This window comes from Lottia gigantea (genome assembly GCF_000327385.1).
Source record: "Lottia gigantea unplaced genomic scaffold LOTGIsca_103, whole genome shotgun sequence".
NCBI classification, from domain to species: domain Eukaryota; kingdom Metazoa; phylum Mollusca; class Gastropoda; family Lottiidae; genus Lottia; species Lottia gigantea.
The window spans coordinates 252,499-267,219 of record NW_008706824.1 but is presented as its reverse complement, the minus strand read 5'-3'; the positions used below and the strand labels follow the sequence as shown (position 1 = coordinate 267,219).

Genomic DNA, 14,721 nt, shown 5'->3' with positions numbered 1-14,721 from the left:
CTCGATGGCGCGCTGGCATTTTGTTTATCAGGTTACATCAAAAGGTTAAATGAAATGATCTATGTGATAACGTATTCTGGTTGTCAGGGGCAGTATATCGGACAGACGGAATATTTGACAGGAGGGTCCATAAATCACAAATTAAACATCCAGAATATAGAATGATATCTGTGAGCACATACCTGGGCCATTGTACCCGTGATCTAATTAAATTCAAAATATTTCCGTTCTATTAGCTCCTGGGCAAAGGGTGGATTTTAGAAAAGGAATATTTAACTTACAAATTTAAACCTTTTTTAAATAGATGATGAAGACTTTGAAAATTGATCCATAAACACACTTTTGCAGGGAGAGAAGAGGAGTGTTTATACTGCATCTGCGTTTTCTTTAATTAGTTATCTCCCTTAGTTTGAATATTTTTGTTCAGAAATTTTCTCCCAATATTAACAAGAAATGAATGTTTAATCCCGGGAAAGGTCGAGATAATTTTTCAACCCGATTTCCCCGTCAATGATGCAGGTAAGAGAGGCTGACATGGAAAAATCGTCTAGTCGTCGGATTGGACAATTAACTGAGGCACAGTGTGCTACAGGCTGTGCACATTAAAGATCCCTCAAGTCGAATAGTAAGCTAACGTCCATCTCATCATTATTTTTGGTTGGGTCAGGATTTAGTTTATACGAAGTCTGTTTTATTTTATTAAAGAGGCTGGGCTAGTAGACTACTAAAATCCTGTATTGTTTGATAATATTTTACCCGCAACCTCCGTAACATCCCTTCCCAACCTCCCTTTAACAAAATCTCATAGAACCTTTTTTTTCTAAAATGAAATTTCATAAAAAGGCTAAATTAGAAAGTTATACCTATTCCCTTTTCACAATGTCCATAGAGGGTATGTTTTACTTTACTGGTTTTGTATACGCTGAGGAACAGCATGGGCATTACGAACTCTATTTCTATTTCTTACTGCACATGGGGCCTCGGTCAAATATCCCAGCTTAACGACTTTTCAAGCCAGTCTCTCTGAATAGCATTACTAATGTTTGGAAACAAAATAAAACATAATAATTTATCAACCCATCTGTTGTTCAGAGATGTGGATGTTCTAAAACTGGAAATTATATTTATGTCTATTTTTAATATAAAACATGATTTATGTACATGTGAATAGAAAATGAATAAATTCTAAAAAATGATATGTGAAAATAGAAAACAGAATTTTATACGGTGGTTCGTTTAGGACAATTAAAAAAAGTTAATTTTTTTTATATGCATTAAGATTTAAAAAAAAAAGTAATTAAAAGAATATAAATAATCAACAACCGAATTTACTCCTCTCGAAGTACTGGCCGCCGACAACAGTCGTCGGGCCTCATTTTCCAAGTTTCATTACACTCGATTGAAAATAGTAACTTGCATTGTTCTCAAGAACAAATTTTGGCACGTTATAAGAAAGTCAAGGGCAATAACTAGAAAAAACTATTCATCAAAGAATCTTCTCAACATTATAAATGATCATACTAAGTTTCCTTCAAATTCATTGAAAACTGTAGTTTAATTGTGCTCACGGATAAATTTTAACGCTTTTAACTAATACAAGGGCAATAACTCAAAATACGTCAATCGAAATTTCGTCACATTCAAACTTGTCTTAGATGTCATCAATATAAATAATCATACGAGATTTCTTTACAATCCGATGAAAACTGTAGTCTCTATAGTGCTCACATTCAATGATGACCGACGGACAGGGACGACAAAAATATAAATAAACTTAAATCATACCTAAAAAAAAAAACAAACAACAAATGTCCAAAACAAACCACTGTAAATTCGAAATTCGAAATTTGATAAGCATCAATTTGTTATCCTTTTGCATATTTTTGCATAACAACAACTTGGGTTCTGATAATAAGTCATTCTCCGTCCAGTTTAACCAGACCAATATAGTTGAGAGTGGGAAGCTTCGACACAACATCCTCTAGTGAGGCTCTGACATACACCTCATCATTGACCTCCATCTCAAACACACCAGATATATAACTAGTGTGAAAATCAAACATGGTGTTCCCGGTGTTGACCGATTTTGTCAATAAAATATAAAATCTTCGAGTTCCCTCTAATGCTATTTTAATTTCTATCGACGTTTCTTTTATGTATACCAATATCGATAACACTACTGGTTTAACGGCAGTTCGTAAAGCTTTTAATAGAAACCCAGATCCAAACAGACCCGACGATGCAATTCTACAGCTTTTAGAGATTTGTCTTAGTCGAAACGATTTCACATTGAATGGTAAAACATATTTACAAACTTCAGGGACAGCAATGGGCAAACGATTCGCCCCTTCGTACGCAAACCTTTTCATGGCAGAGTGGGAACGTGAGGTGTTGCCCCTCTGTCCATTTGACCCACTTTTTTACGGACGCTTTTTGGATGACATTTTTATGGTTTGGACTTATTCTATCGAACAGTTTTGGGAATTCTTTGAAATTCTCAACAACCACCATCCTCCTATCAAACTAACCGCAAACGTGAGTGACAAAAGCATAGACTTTCTCGATACCACAGTCTTTAAGGGAGATTCCATAGCAGAAACAAATAAACTGGATATTAAAGTGTATTTCAAAGAAACTGATACTCATCAACTCTTGCACAAGAGCTCCTTTCACCCAAAACATACCTTTTCTAGTATAATTAAGTCACAAGTTTTACGATTTCATCGAATTTGTACAAGATCTTCTGATTTCAACCAAGCCTGTACGATTGTTTTCTCAAAACTGAAAGAGCGTGGGTACTCTAAACGATTTTTACGAAACATAAAAAATTCCACCTTAGCACAGATAGCAGATAAAAACAGACTTTATGCCGAAGTACCTCCAGGTTTAAGAAGTGCTCTATGTTTGTCCAGTAGATGCAAAACATGTCCCTTTATATCAGAAACTCATTATTTTGTAAGCAACTCTACGAATAAAAGGTACCCGATCCAGGAACATCTAACATATGAACATTCGAATGTAATATATTTAATTTCATGCAAGAAATGCCCCAAACAATATGTAGGAGAAACTAAGAATAATTTACGAACTCGCTTTAATGCTCATAGGTCAGACATCAAATTAAAGAAAGACAAGCCTGTTTCTAATCATTTCAACCTCGACGACCATTCAATAGACGATCTCACCCTAATCCCAATTGAGCGTATAGAAATTGACTTGCCCGAATATGAAACTACCAAATTCCGTCAATCTAGGGAGGCCCATTGGATTGAGACATTGAATACAGCAAGACCTATAGGACTAAATATTCATCATAATGTAGGCATAGCACCCTTTGTTGTCCCGTTTAATACAACCAGCAATCGAGCAAGCAAGATAGTTCATGCCCACTATAAGAGCCTTCAAGAGAAATTCCCCCATGTCTATAAGCAGAAAATGATAGTTGCATATTCAAAAAATAAGAACTTAAATGATAATATTGTTCATAGTAAACTAAAAACAATCAGTACATGACAGATACTATACTTCTCGCCCATCGGGCGAGTTATTTTTTCTAATTTCAGATCAGAATAAGAACAGAAGAAAACCCAATATCAAGACCCTTAATCCTAACTTCTAAATAAAGTGTCTGCTCCACCCTAGGCCTGTACATTTGGGAGAATCAAACCCTCCCTTCCCCGAAATTTAATATAAAACATGATTTATGTACATGTGAATAGAAAATGAATAAATGCTAAAAAATGATATGTGAAAAAAGAAAACAGAATTTTATACGGTGGTTCGTTTAGGACAATTAAAAAAAGTTAATTTTTTTATATGCATTAAGATTTAAAAAAAAAGTAATTAAAAGAATATAAATAATCAACAACCGAATTTACTCCTCTCGAAGTACTGGCCGCCGACAACAGTCGTCGGGCCTCATTTTCCGACTCTCATCTTCTGAGGCAGCTGATTGGTGATGGGCCAGTGGATGTAGAGTATTCTTCTCGGGCTTTGGTCTTTGCTGTCGTCTATATCTCAGATCCACACTGACTTGATGTTGGATGTTGAACAAAATAGTTGTGTGTGCCTTGTCGATTCTCTAAAATTTAACAGTTTCACTCATGTATCGACGTCGAATGACAATGTTAGAGTTAGATGCCTTTTTTAGATTTGCTTCTTCCGTTTCTGTAATACCATGTTTTACAGCAGATGCCCAACCATCCTCCTTTATCCGGGCTTTGGACCGGCAGGGATTGTTCCAAAATTTTACACCCAGGCGGAGTTGAAATTTTTATCAAATAATATAGATTGCCAATACGCCCACATATTTCTAGATTCAAAAGAATAGACTGATTAGTCTGTTCAGTCCAATGCAATGAATCAGAAAATTCTCATTTCAAAAGGAATCAACTTCTAACTCAATCTCATCATTACACTCACAAGAGATGTCCAACATCTTCGAAAATTGTCAAATTGAAAGTTGTTTAAAGCTATCAATTCCAATCATCACACCAAGTTTCAAATTCACAATTGCAGCTTCTATTGTGTTGACAACATATTTTTCAAGCGTTTCAACAAAGTCAAGAGCAATAACTCTCCGAAATAGTTCTTCAAAATTTAACATCAATTCTAATGATCACACTAAATTTAATTAAAATTGATTGAAAATTATAGAATTTGACGAATTTAACCAAGTAAAAGGCAAGAACTAAAAGACCGTTCGTCGAAAAATCCTTAGTTCGAATTTGTTTAAGATGTAATCAATTCCAAAATGTTCACACCAAGTTTCATTACACTCGATTGAAAATAGTAACTTGCATTGTTCTCAAGAACTTATTTTGGCACGTTATAAGAAAGTCAAGGGCAATAACTAGAAAAAACTATTCATCAAAGAATCTTCTCAACATTATAAATGATCATACTAAGTTTCCTTCAAATTCACTGAAAACTGTAGTTTAATTGTGCTCACGGATAAATTTTAACGCGTTTAACTAATACAAGGGCAATAACTCAAAATACGTCAATCGAAAGTTCGTCACATTCAAACTTGTCTTAGATGTCATTAATATAAATAATCATACTAGGTTTCTTTACAATCCGATGAAAACTGTAGTCTCTATAGTGCTCACATTCAATGATGACCGACGGACAGGGACGACAAAAATATAAATAAACTTAAATCATACCTAAAAAAAAAAACAAACAACAAATGTCCAAAACAAACCACTGTAAATTCGAAATTCGAAATTTGATAAGCATCAATTTGTTATCCTTTTGCATATTTTTGCATAACAACAACAACTTGGGTTCTGATAATAAGTCATTCTCCGTCCAGTTTAACCAGACCAATATAGTTGAGAGTGGGAAGCCTCGACACAACATCCTCTAGTGAGGCTCTGACATACACCTCATCATTGACCTCCATCTCAAACACACCAGATATATAACTAGTGTGAAAATCAAACATGGTGTTCCCGGGGGGTCTCTTAGGTAGAGTGTACATATCCTGTAGAAGTTTCTCTATTCCATCGTTTGGTATTCGCCGGTTGTATCTTTCTACTATATGACACAGTAAATTCAGTCCCAATGGCCAGTTGGTCCCCTGAATGACCTTGAAATAGATCTGGCTGTAAATCAGGTACAGTCCTCTGGTTTGGATGATCAGATGATCCCTTCTGAGTTCCACTCCTCGTAGCAGAGACAGAGATCTTCTTGGTAACACCTCCAATGTTCTGGTAGGTGGAAGGTCCTGGACTTCTAAAAGAAGATTTAATATAATTTCAGTGAAATTGGCTGGGATTTCTTTAATCTGTGATTCCAGAATCTACTATTGTTATCGGCAATTCCGTCATCTATTAATAATAATGGGAATTCCAAAATGCATTATTAGCACCAGAAATTCCAAAATCTATTAATATCAACAGCAATTCCATCATCTATTAATATCAACGGTAATTCTATCATGTATTATTAGTAACGGGAATTCCATCATGTATTATTAGTAACGGGAATTCCATCATGTATTATTAGTAACGGGAATTCCATCATGTATTATTAGTAACGGGAATTCCATCATGTATTATTAGTAACGGGAATTCCATCATGTATTATTAGTAACGGGAATTCTATTATCTATTAATCATCACCATATTCAGAAAGTGTCGAGTTTTTACAGATTGGTAAGTCTATTTTTATGAATGCTAAAGAATCTCAAACTGCCCAAACACAGCTTTAAGCTAAGATTCTATATACACGTCATGCGTCATCCGTCATGCGTTAAAAATCGAAATGGTTGGTTTAAGAGAGTATGATTCCATATATGCGGAAGCAGCATACATCAAATGGTCTCCGTCATGCGTCAAAAAAAATTATTCATAAATGAGGACGTATTTCAATCATAAATGACGAAGTATTTCAATCATACATGACGAAGTATTTCAATCATAAATGAGGAAGTATTTCAATCATAAATGACGAAGTATTTCAATCATACATGACGAAGTATTTCAATCATAAATGAGGAAGTATTTCAATCATAAATGACGAAGTATTTCAATCATAAATGACGAAGTATTTCAATCATAAATGACGAAGTATTTCAATCATAAATGAGGAAGTATTTCAATCATAAATGAAGAAGTATTTCCATCATAAATGAGGAAGTATTTAAATCATAAATGAGGAAGTATTTCGATCATAAATGACGAAGTATTTAAATCATAAATGACGAAGTATTTCAATCATAAATGACGAAGTATTTAAATCATAAATGACGAAGTTTTTCAATCATAAATGAGGAAGTATTTCAATCATAAATGACGAAGTATTTCAATCATAAATGAGGACGTATTTCCATCATAAATGAGGACGTATTTCAATCATAAATGAAGAAGTATTTCCATCATAAATGAGGAAGTATTTCAATCATAAATGAGGAAGTATTTCAACTATAAATGTATTTTATCATACTTACTCTGAGGATATTGGTAATAAGAGGAATTGGTATTATATCATACTTACTCTGAGGATATTGGTAATAAGAGGAATTGGTATTATATCATACTTACTCTGAGGATATTAGTAATAAGAGGAATTGGTACTATACCATACTTACTCTGAGGATATTGGTAATAAGAAGAATTGATATTATATCATACTTACTCTGAGGATATTGGTAATAAGAGGAATTGGTTTTGTATCATACTTACTCTGAGGATATTGGTAATAAGAGGAATTGGTATTATATCATACTTACTCTGAGGATATTGGTAATAAGAGGAATTGGTTTTGTATCATACTTACTCTGAGGATATTGGTAATAAGAGCAAATGGTACTATATCATACTTACTCTGAGGATATTAGTAATAAGAGGAATTGGTTTTGTATCATACTTACTCTGAGGATATTGGTAATAAGAGGAATTGGTATTATATCATACTTACTCTGAGGATATTGGTAATAAGAGGAATTGGTGTTATATCATACTTACTCTGAGGATATTGGTAATAAGAAGAATTGATATTATATCATACTTACTCTGAGGATATTGGTAATAAGAGGAATTGGTACAAGATACCAGAACATGAGCTGCTACTGGTGAAGTGTGTAGTATTGTTATTGTTGTATTTTTAGACTCGAACATTTTCATTTCTTTTTCTGTAAAAAATATTGTCAGTAGATGTATAATTCAGGACGGTACAATTAAAACTACTGTGTAGTATATTTGTTTTATTATATTTTTAGTAAAGTGAAAAAAGACCATTCTTAAATCATTGCTTTCTAATTGTGATCTTGTCAAGTTATCTTACTATTAAAACTTTCAACCAAAGTGCAGCCACTCCAACCCACATGCCAAGGATCCATCTTATTCAAATTCAGACCGAAAGAAAATATATGATTGCAAGTTATGACTCTTGTTCTTCAAACTGTGAGTATGGCTTAAGGTTAAATATCTTATACTGTTCTGGCAGACGTCTGAAATTAATAAAGGTGACTGTGCTGAGCAATCCATCTTGGTGTTTCTCGATGCGTCGCTGGGTAGTTAAGGTTTTTGAGAATGTCGTAGGGTTGTTCTCCATTATGTCCGTTTTTTAGGGACGGGGAAGATCTTCAGAAGTCAGAAGCTAGATCTTACCTGCTATTAAGGCGTCAGAATCTACGGACCCTTCTGGTTTGAATTCAGATCCAGATGAGTTCAACATCTAAAATTTAGAATTCGTTGTTTTCATGTTAATTAAATATCGCCTTCGACTTTTTTACCCTAATCTCTCTCACCCCATCAACTATTGCAAGCTCTGGAGATGTCTATCTTTGTTATGCCTTATGATCCTGCAATGATCCCCGTTCTTCTTAGGTTTGCCATGATGTTTCTTGAGATGCTTCACCCTCTGTTCCCTCTAGCTTCTCTATGCTTTCTCTTGTCATGCTCTACTCCCTGTTCTCTCTAGCTTTGCCATGCTTTCTCTTGCCATGCACTACCTCTGTTCTCTCTAGCTTTGCCATGCTTTCTCTTGTCATGCTCTACTCCCTGTTCTCTCTAGCTTTGCCAAGCTTTCTCTTGCTATGCTCTACCCCCTGTTCTCTCTAGCTTTGCCATGCTTTCTCTTGTCATGCTCTACTCCCTGTTCTCTCTAGCTTTGCCAAGCTTTCTCTTGCTATGCTCTACCCCCTGTTCTCTCTAGCTTTGCCAAGCTTTCTCTTGCTATGCTCTACCCCCTGTTCTCTCTAGCTTTGCCATGCTTTCTCTTTCCATGCACTACCACCTGTTCTCTCTAGTTTTGCCATTCTTTCTCTTGCCATGCACTACAACCTGTTCTCTCTAGCTTTGCCATGCTTTCTCTTGCCATGCACTACCCGTTCTCTCTAGCTTTGCCATGCTTTCTCTAGCCATGCCTTACTCCCTGTTCTCTCTAGCTTTTCCATACTTTCTCTTCCCATGCTCTAACCCCTGTTCTGTCTAGCTTTGCAATGCTTTCTCTTGCCATGCTCTACCCTCTGTTCTCTCTAGCTTCGCCGTGCTTTCTCTTGTCATGCTCTACCCCTTGTTCTTTCTAGCTTTGCCATGCTTTCTTTGCCATGCTTTCTTTTGCCATGCTCTTCCCCGTTCTCTCTAGCTTTGCCATGCTTTCTCTTGCCATGCACTACCTGTTCTCTCTAGCTTTGCCATGCTTTCTCTTGCCATGCACTACCCGTTCTCTCTAGCTTTGCCATGCTTTCTCTTGCCATGCCTTACTCTCTGTTCTCTCTAGCTTTTCCATACTTTCTCTTCCCATGCTCTAACCCCTGTTCTGTCTAGCTTTGCAATGCTTTCTCTTGCCATGCTCTACCCTCTGTTCTGTCTAGCTTTGCAATGCTTTCTTTTGGCATGCTCTACCCCCTGTTCTCTCTAGCTTCGCCATACTTTCTCTTCCCATGCTCTAACCCCTGTTCTTTCTAGCTTTGCAATGCTTTCTCTTGCCATGCTCTGCCCTCTGTTATCTCTAGCTTCGCCGTGCTTTCTCTTCCCATGCTCTAACCCCTGTTCTTTCTAGCTTTGCCATGCTTTCTTTTGTCATGCTCTTCCCCCTGTTCTCTCTAGCTTTGCCATGCTTTCTTTTGTCATGCTCTTCCCCCTGTTCTTTTTAGCTTTGCCATGCTCTAACCCCTGTTCTTTCTAGCTTTGCCATGCTTTCTTTTGTCATGCTCTTCCCCCTGTTCTCTCTAGCTTTGCCATGCTTTCTTTTGTCATGCTTTTCCCCCTGTTCTCTCTAGCTTTGGTGTGCATTTACTTGCCATGCTCTACTCCCTGTTCCATAGTCTCTTGACATGCTCTACCCCCTTTTTCTGTCTACCTTAGCTATGCTTTCTCTTGACATGCCTTACCCCCTTTTTCTCCCTGTCTTTGCTATGCTTTCTCTTGTGATGATCTACCCCCCGTTCTCTCTAGCTTTGCTTTGCATTCTCGTTCCATGCTCTATCCCCTTTTCTCTTGCTTTGTCATGCTTTCTCTTGCGATGATCTACCCCCTGTTCTCTCTAGCTTTGCCATGCCTGCTCTTACCACACACTACTCCCTGTTCTCCCTAGCTTTGCCATGCTTGCTCTTACCACACACTACTCCCTGTTCTCCCTAGCTTTGCCATGCTTGCTCTTACCACACACTACCCCCTGTTCTCTCTAGCTTTGCCATGCTTGCTCTTACCACACACTACTCCCTGTTCTCTCTAGCTTTGCCATGCTTGCTCTTACCACACACTACTCCCTGTTCTCTCTAGCTTTGCCATGCTTGCTCTTACCACACACTACTCCCTGTTCTCCCTAGCTTTGCCATGCTTGCTCTTACCACACACTGCCCCTGTTCTCCCTAGCTTTGTCATGCTTGCTCTTACCACTCACTACTCCCTGTTCTCCCTAGCTTTGCCATATTTTTTCATGCCCCTGCCCTGTTTTTTCTTGCGATGCCTTTCCCCTGTACTTGTAGTGGAATTAACATGTACACTTACGTGTTTCATAGTTTGGACATACTCCAACTCTGTGTTGATACAGCATGTTGACCCCCCTTTACCAACTGTTCCTCTTGTTTCTTTTAGTTTGTCACAAGGACAACAGAACGATGGCAATTGTCGGTTATATTTTAACCAGATGCTCACAGCTAGAGTTGTGATACACAGTAACAAGACTAAGACAAAGGAAACTCCTGCAAAACATGATCTCCTAGATGGTCTTGAACCCACAACTCCTATCTGTACTGATATATTTTCAGCCTTTGGGTTTTTCAGCAAGGTTTCAGCACCATCACCTTTCTCTGATGTGTTGCCGTTGATTGCCACCATTGTTACTAAGTAGTTAGTTTATTCTAATAAGCTGAAATAAATAGATACAATAAAAGATATTTTCAATTAAAATGTGGAATCATAAAGTGAGTGTAGTTCTTCAAATTTCTTTTATGTGTTGGGACAATGATAACATCAACTTGCACCATTCCAATATTCATTCTGATGTCTGTGCTTCCTGCAATTTCACTAAAACTATGCGTTCTATCACGTGACTATCATTAACTTTCATATTTAGATTTTACGATTTGTGGTGTCATAGAGCGCTTAGTGGTGGTGGTAGTGGTGGTGGTAGTGCGCGGACCAAAGACGTCCACATACCGTTGTCTACAAGCACAGTTGAATGTTTTGGTGACAATATTTTGACATAAAGTACTAACAGACCAAGTTGCAGAGATCCGAACCGCAAAACTAAACCCGAAATCGAAACATATTGGCGAAACATTGATAAGTGATATCAGGTGTCTAGAAGAGTAAGCATACCATGCCTGGAAACACACCCGTCATAGCTTCACAATAAATACAACGAACACCACAAATTTTAATGAGAACGAACAAACAGAAACTTGACTGATGCATTCTAACAGTTCAAGGGACGTAACTGATGAAAATATATTTATTCAATTTCAATAGGCAGGGAACTGGTCACCAATATGTTAAATTGTGATTTTTTAAATGTTGCAAACACCCGCATCCACGGGAAAAGATTTTATAATGAAAAGTGGCATCAAGTGATCAAAAGCAAGTTGAGGATACATTTGACTATTCATAAATTAAATGCGTACAAATGCAGACATGATAATTTTCCTCTTGTTATTATTTTTAAGCTGGTGAATTAATGCATTTGATTGAAAAGTTTATTAGCTGCTACCAATCAAAATGTTCTTTTGGATTTTGGGTTTTGTTTAGCGGTTCGGATCGTTTGTACTTTAATTATTAGTTTATTTATATCGGAATTGAAGCAGTAGAACTTGAACAACTAGTGGTAAATACTTTTTTTGCAGACGTCGTTGGAAAAAACGGTTGCGATTGGTGGTCGGAGAAGATGGAGGGCACATTGAACAGGTAAGTTGCCATGATATTGAATTTTTTGACATGCTATTTTGTTCGGGGAAGTGCTTATACAATTTTTATTCGATGACTTTTATATTTTCAGGGATGGACAAGGTTGAAGTATATCTGTGAGAATTTTGAAAGGGATCAGTTTACTAACAGTTGAGATACTTCCGTCTAACTTTGGGACGTTTTTTTGAGACATCCTATATATCAGTGTCAGAATTATCTTCCAAAGTCTCTAAATTTAAGGACAGTTGAACTTTTTAATGTTTTTTGTATTCGTTTGTAAAAAAAAAAAAGGCGGACTCAATTAACCTTGCACTATTTTATTTGTGTTGTGTATCCAAACGTCATCGTCAGCCTAGCAATGTAGGGGCGGGGCTTAACGTTAATTGACAGGAGTTGTGTTGCTGTTTATTCCGACTTTTCTGACAATAATTTTATCCTAAAAGTACGGTGATAGATTCTTGAACACTACCGAATGTAAATATAACGATTTTTAGATTTTTTTTGCGTTCATTGGTTGATTAACAAGCGAAATTTCCGGTTGGTTCGTTTTGCCGCATTGCCCAACTTGCCGCATCGTGCCCAACTACTTGTAAAACGAAACTAAAGGTTTCTGATAAAATCCGGAATGGCTATTTGTTTCATCAACCAATGAACGCAAAAAAAATCTATATTAAATGAGTTTTCTCATCTTTCTGGAAGGATTCTTTGCGAAAAATAATAAAAACATTTCAAACTTTTATCGGAGCTGGCATATGAAAAAAGAATAGTTGACCTCAAAGAGATTTCTACCTCCGTCTTACTTCGACTCAATTTAAACTGAGCATTTTCGAAAATAAAAGTAAAAGTAGATGCCTAATTTGTATGGAAATAGGAGCAGCTGGTACTCAATATTGCATCAAATAGAATATCCGCATTTTCAGTAAAAAGTAAATAATTCTGAATACTGAAATTTCTGCGAAACAAGAAAACAACCTTTCTTACATCATCGTTTATTGAGAACGGTTATTTATATTTCACTGGTAAAACCAGTCCCTTGACAAGACTCAACGATACGTATAGAATCAATTATAGATTTATAGCTTTATTATTCTAGAAAATAATTATAGGGTTCGCACAGGTCATGGATACCTGGAATATCAGGGATTTTTAAAAACGGTTTTCCAGACATGGAATATCAGGGAAAATCATAATAATTCTGGGGAATTGGCATATTAATCTGGGAAAATGATATTCACATAGGGCATCATACTAGTCTTAGTTACCCAGTACTATCATTCTGAAGGATATTCAGACTCATAGTCTTAAGTGTGGTCTGAATATTATGTACAAACGCTGAAAATGTGATGAACATGATGAGCGTGGTTTGGATTTCTTTGTCATAGTTATTTTCGGAGAATAATTAATGATTTCAGAGTAATAGACTAGTTATTTTCGGAGAATAATTAATGATTTCTGAGTAATAGTTATTTTCGGAGAATTGTAATTTATATTTTCCTGGTAAAACTAGTTACGTGTTTAGTTACGTGTTTGTCATATGACCTTGCTGGTGTAACCTATAAACAGGTTTATAAAGTTCATTTTTAATACATGTATTAATAAACATATATATAAATACAAGTATGTCAAGGCAATTAACAGTATGTACAATTAATCTGTATAATGGGTATAATTTCATGATAGTGCATACTAAACTTGTCTATGATTAGTCTATCATTATCATTCTAAAAAAACACCATGCATACACCAGCCTAGTATATACATAAAGGATATTATCGAATGACACGTCTGTAAAATTAATAAATTAGAAGCAATAAGAATATTCAAATATAATTTCTTATCAAAGAATATTTAAAACTATAATAAAATATAGGTCGTCTCTATAATGTGATGTAATATAAGAAACTATACACCATATTGCACGTAGCCTATATTATTAACAATATGCAGTGTACTCTAATGGCTATCTGTAGGTATAATGCTCAACTGTTAAATAATATCAAGTGAAATGTGTACCTTAATTGTTGATTGTAAATTGTTTGTCACACCTTAAATTAATGTAAAGAAAGAAAAGAGTTACCTTGCTATCGATAGTTCCCGGGAAATTATATTATCTGTTATGCAGATTGATATAAATGATCCAATGAAAAGGCTTGAAGTTATCTGATATGCATAATGCAATAATTACAATGACATAGTGCGGTCACGATGCGGTCACGAACTGAACGTTGAGCTAATTTTCTGAATTTAAAAAGCGTAACCTGGCCTTGAAATTTAAATGTTCAGCACACTGAGAGTTTTGTAGCATGAAAATATAAAAAAAAATATATAGATCAAGGGTAGGCTGTCTTGGAGAGTAGGCTGTGACTGTCTTGGAAAACGTCCTTCATTGCACACTGCATGGCCTTGCCAGCCTTTATATCATATCCTAATTAGGTGCATTATATACACAAAACTCTGATTCATTGGAAATCCTAGAACATTTTGTACTTGTAAAATAGGTATGTTTAGAATTGATGCCACTCGCCACAAGTAAAAGTAGACAATTCGAGAAACGGACGAAATGAAAGAAGGAAAAAACTAAAAGAGATCATTCTGGATATTTGAAAAGAAATAATGTGTGCTTGGCATTGTTATAGTATTAAAAACTATTCTTTTAGATTGCACGAATCGCAAGATTTAAGTCCTTTTTTACCGAAATATTTCCACGTGGGATGTCTTCGGAGTCCCCTGGGGTGCCTTCGCGCTAGCAACAATCTCGTCATTGTCCTTAAAATGAATTGAATTGCTGTGGTAAGTCCCTCCCTCTCGCTTCAATCCAACGTTCTGCAGCTGCTACTGTCCTTAATACAGTGGGCTAATAATT

General features: G+C 36.0%; 1 protein-coding gene across 1 annotated transcript; it reads right to left on the bottom strand.

Moving 5' to 3' along the window:
* Window positions 1-2,111: 2,111 nt before the first annotated feature.
* Window positions 2,112-10,824, bottom strand: LOTGIDRAFT_237341 (hypothetical protein). The gene is made up of 5 exons (XM_009046569.1): window positions 10,464-10,824; window positions 8,118-8,184; window positions 7,520-7,639; window positions 4,764-5,739; window positions 2,112-3,926 (listed from the first exon to the last, which is right to left on the bottom strand). The coding sequence occupies exons 1-4, from the start codon at window positions 10,791-10,793 to the stop codon at window positions 5,303-5,305; spliced, it is 954 nt and encodes a 317-aa protein (XP_009044817.1). The 5' UTR covers window positions 10,794-10,824; the 3' UTR covers window positions 2,112-3,926; window positions 4,764-5,302.
* Between the last annotated feature and the right edge of the window lie 3,897 nt (window positions 10,825-14,721).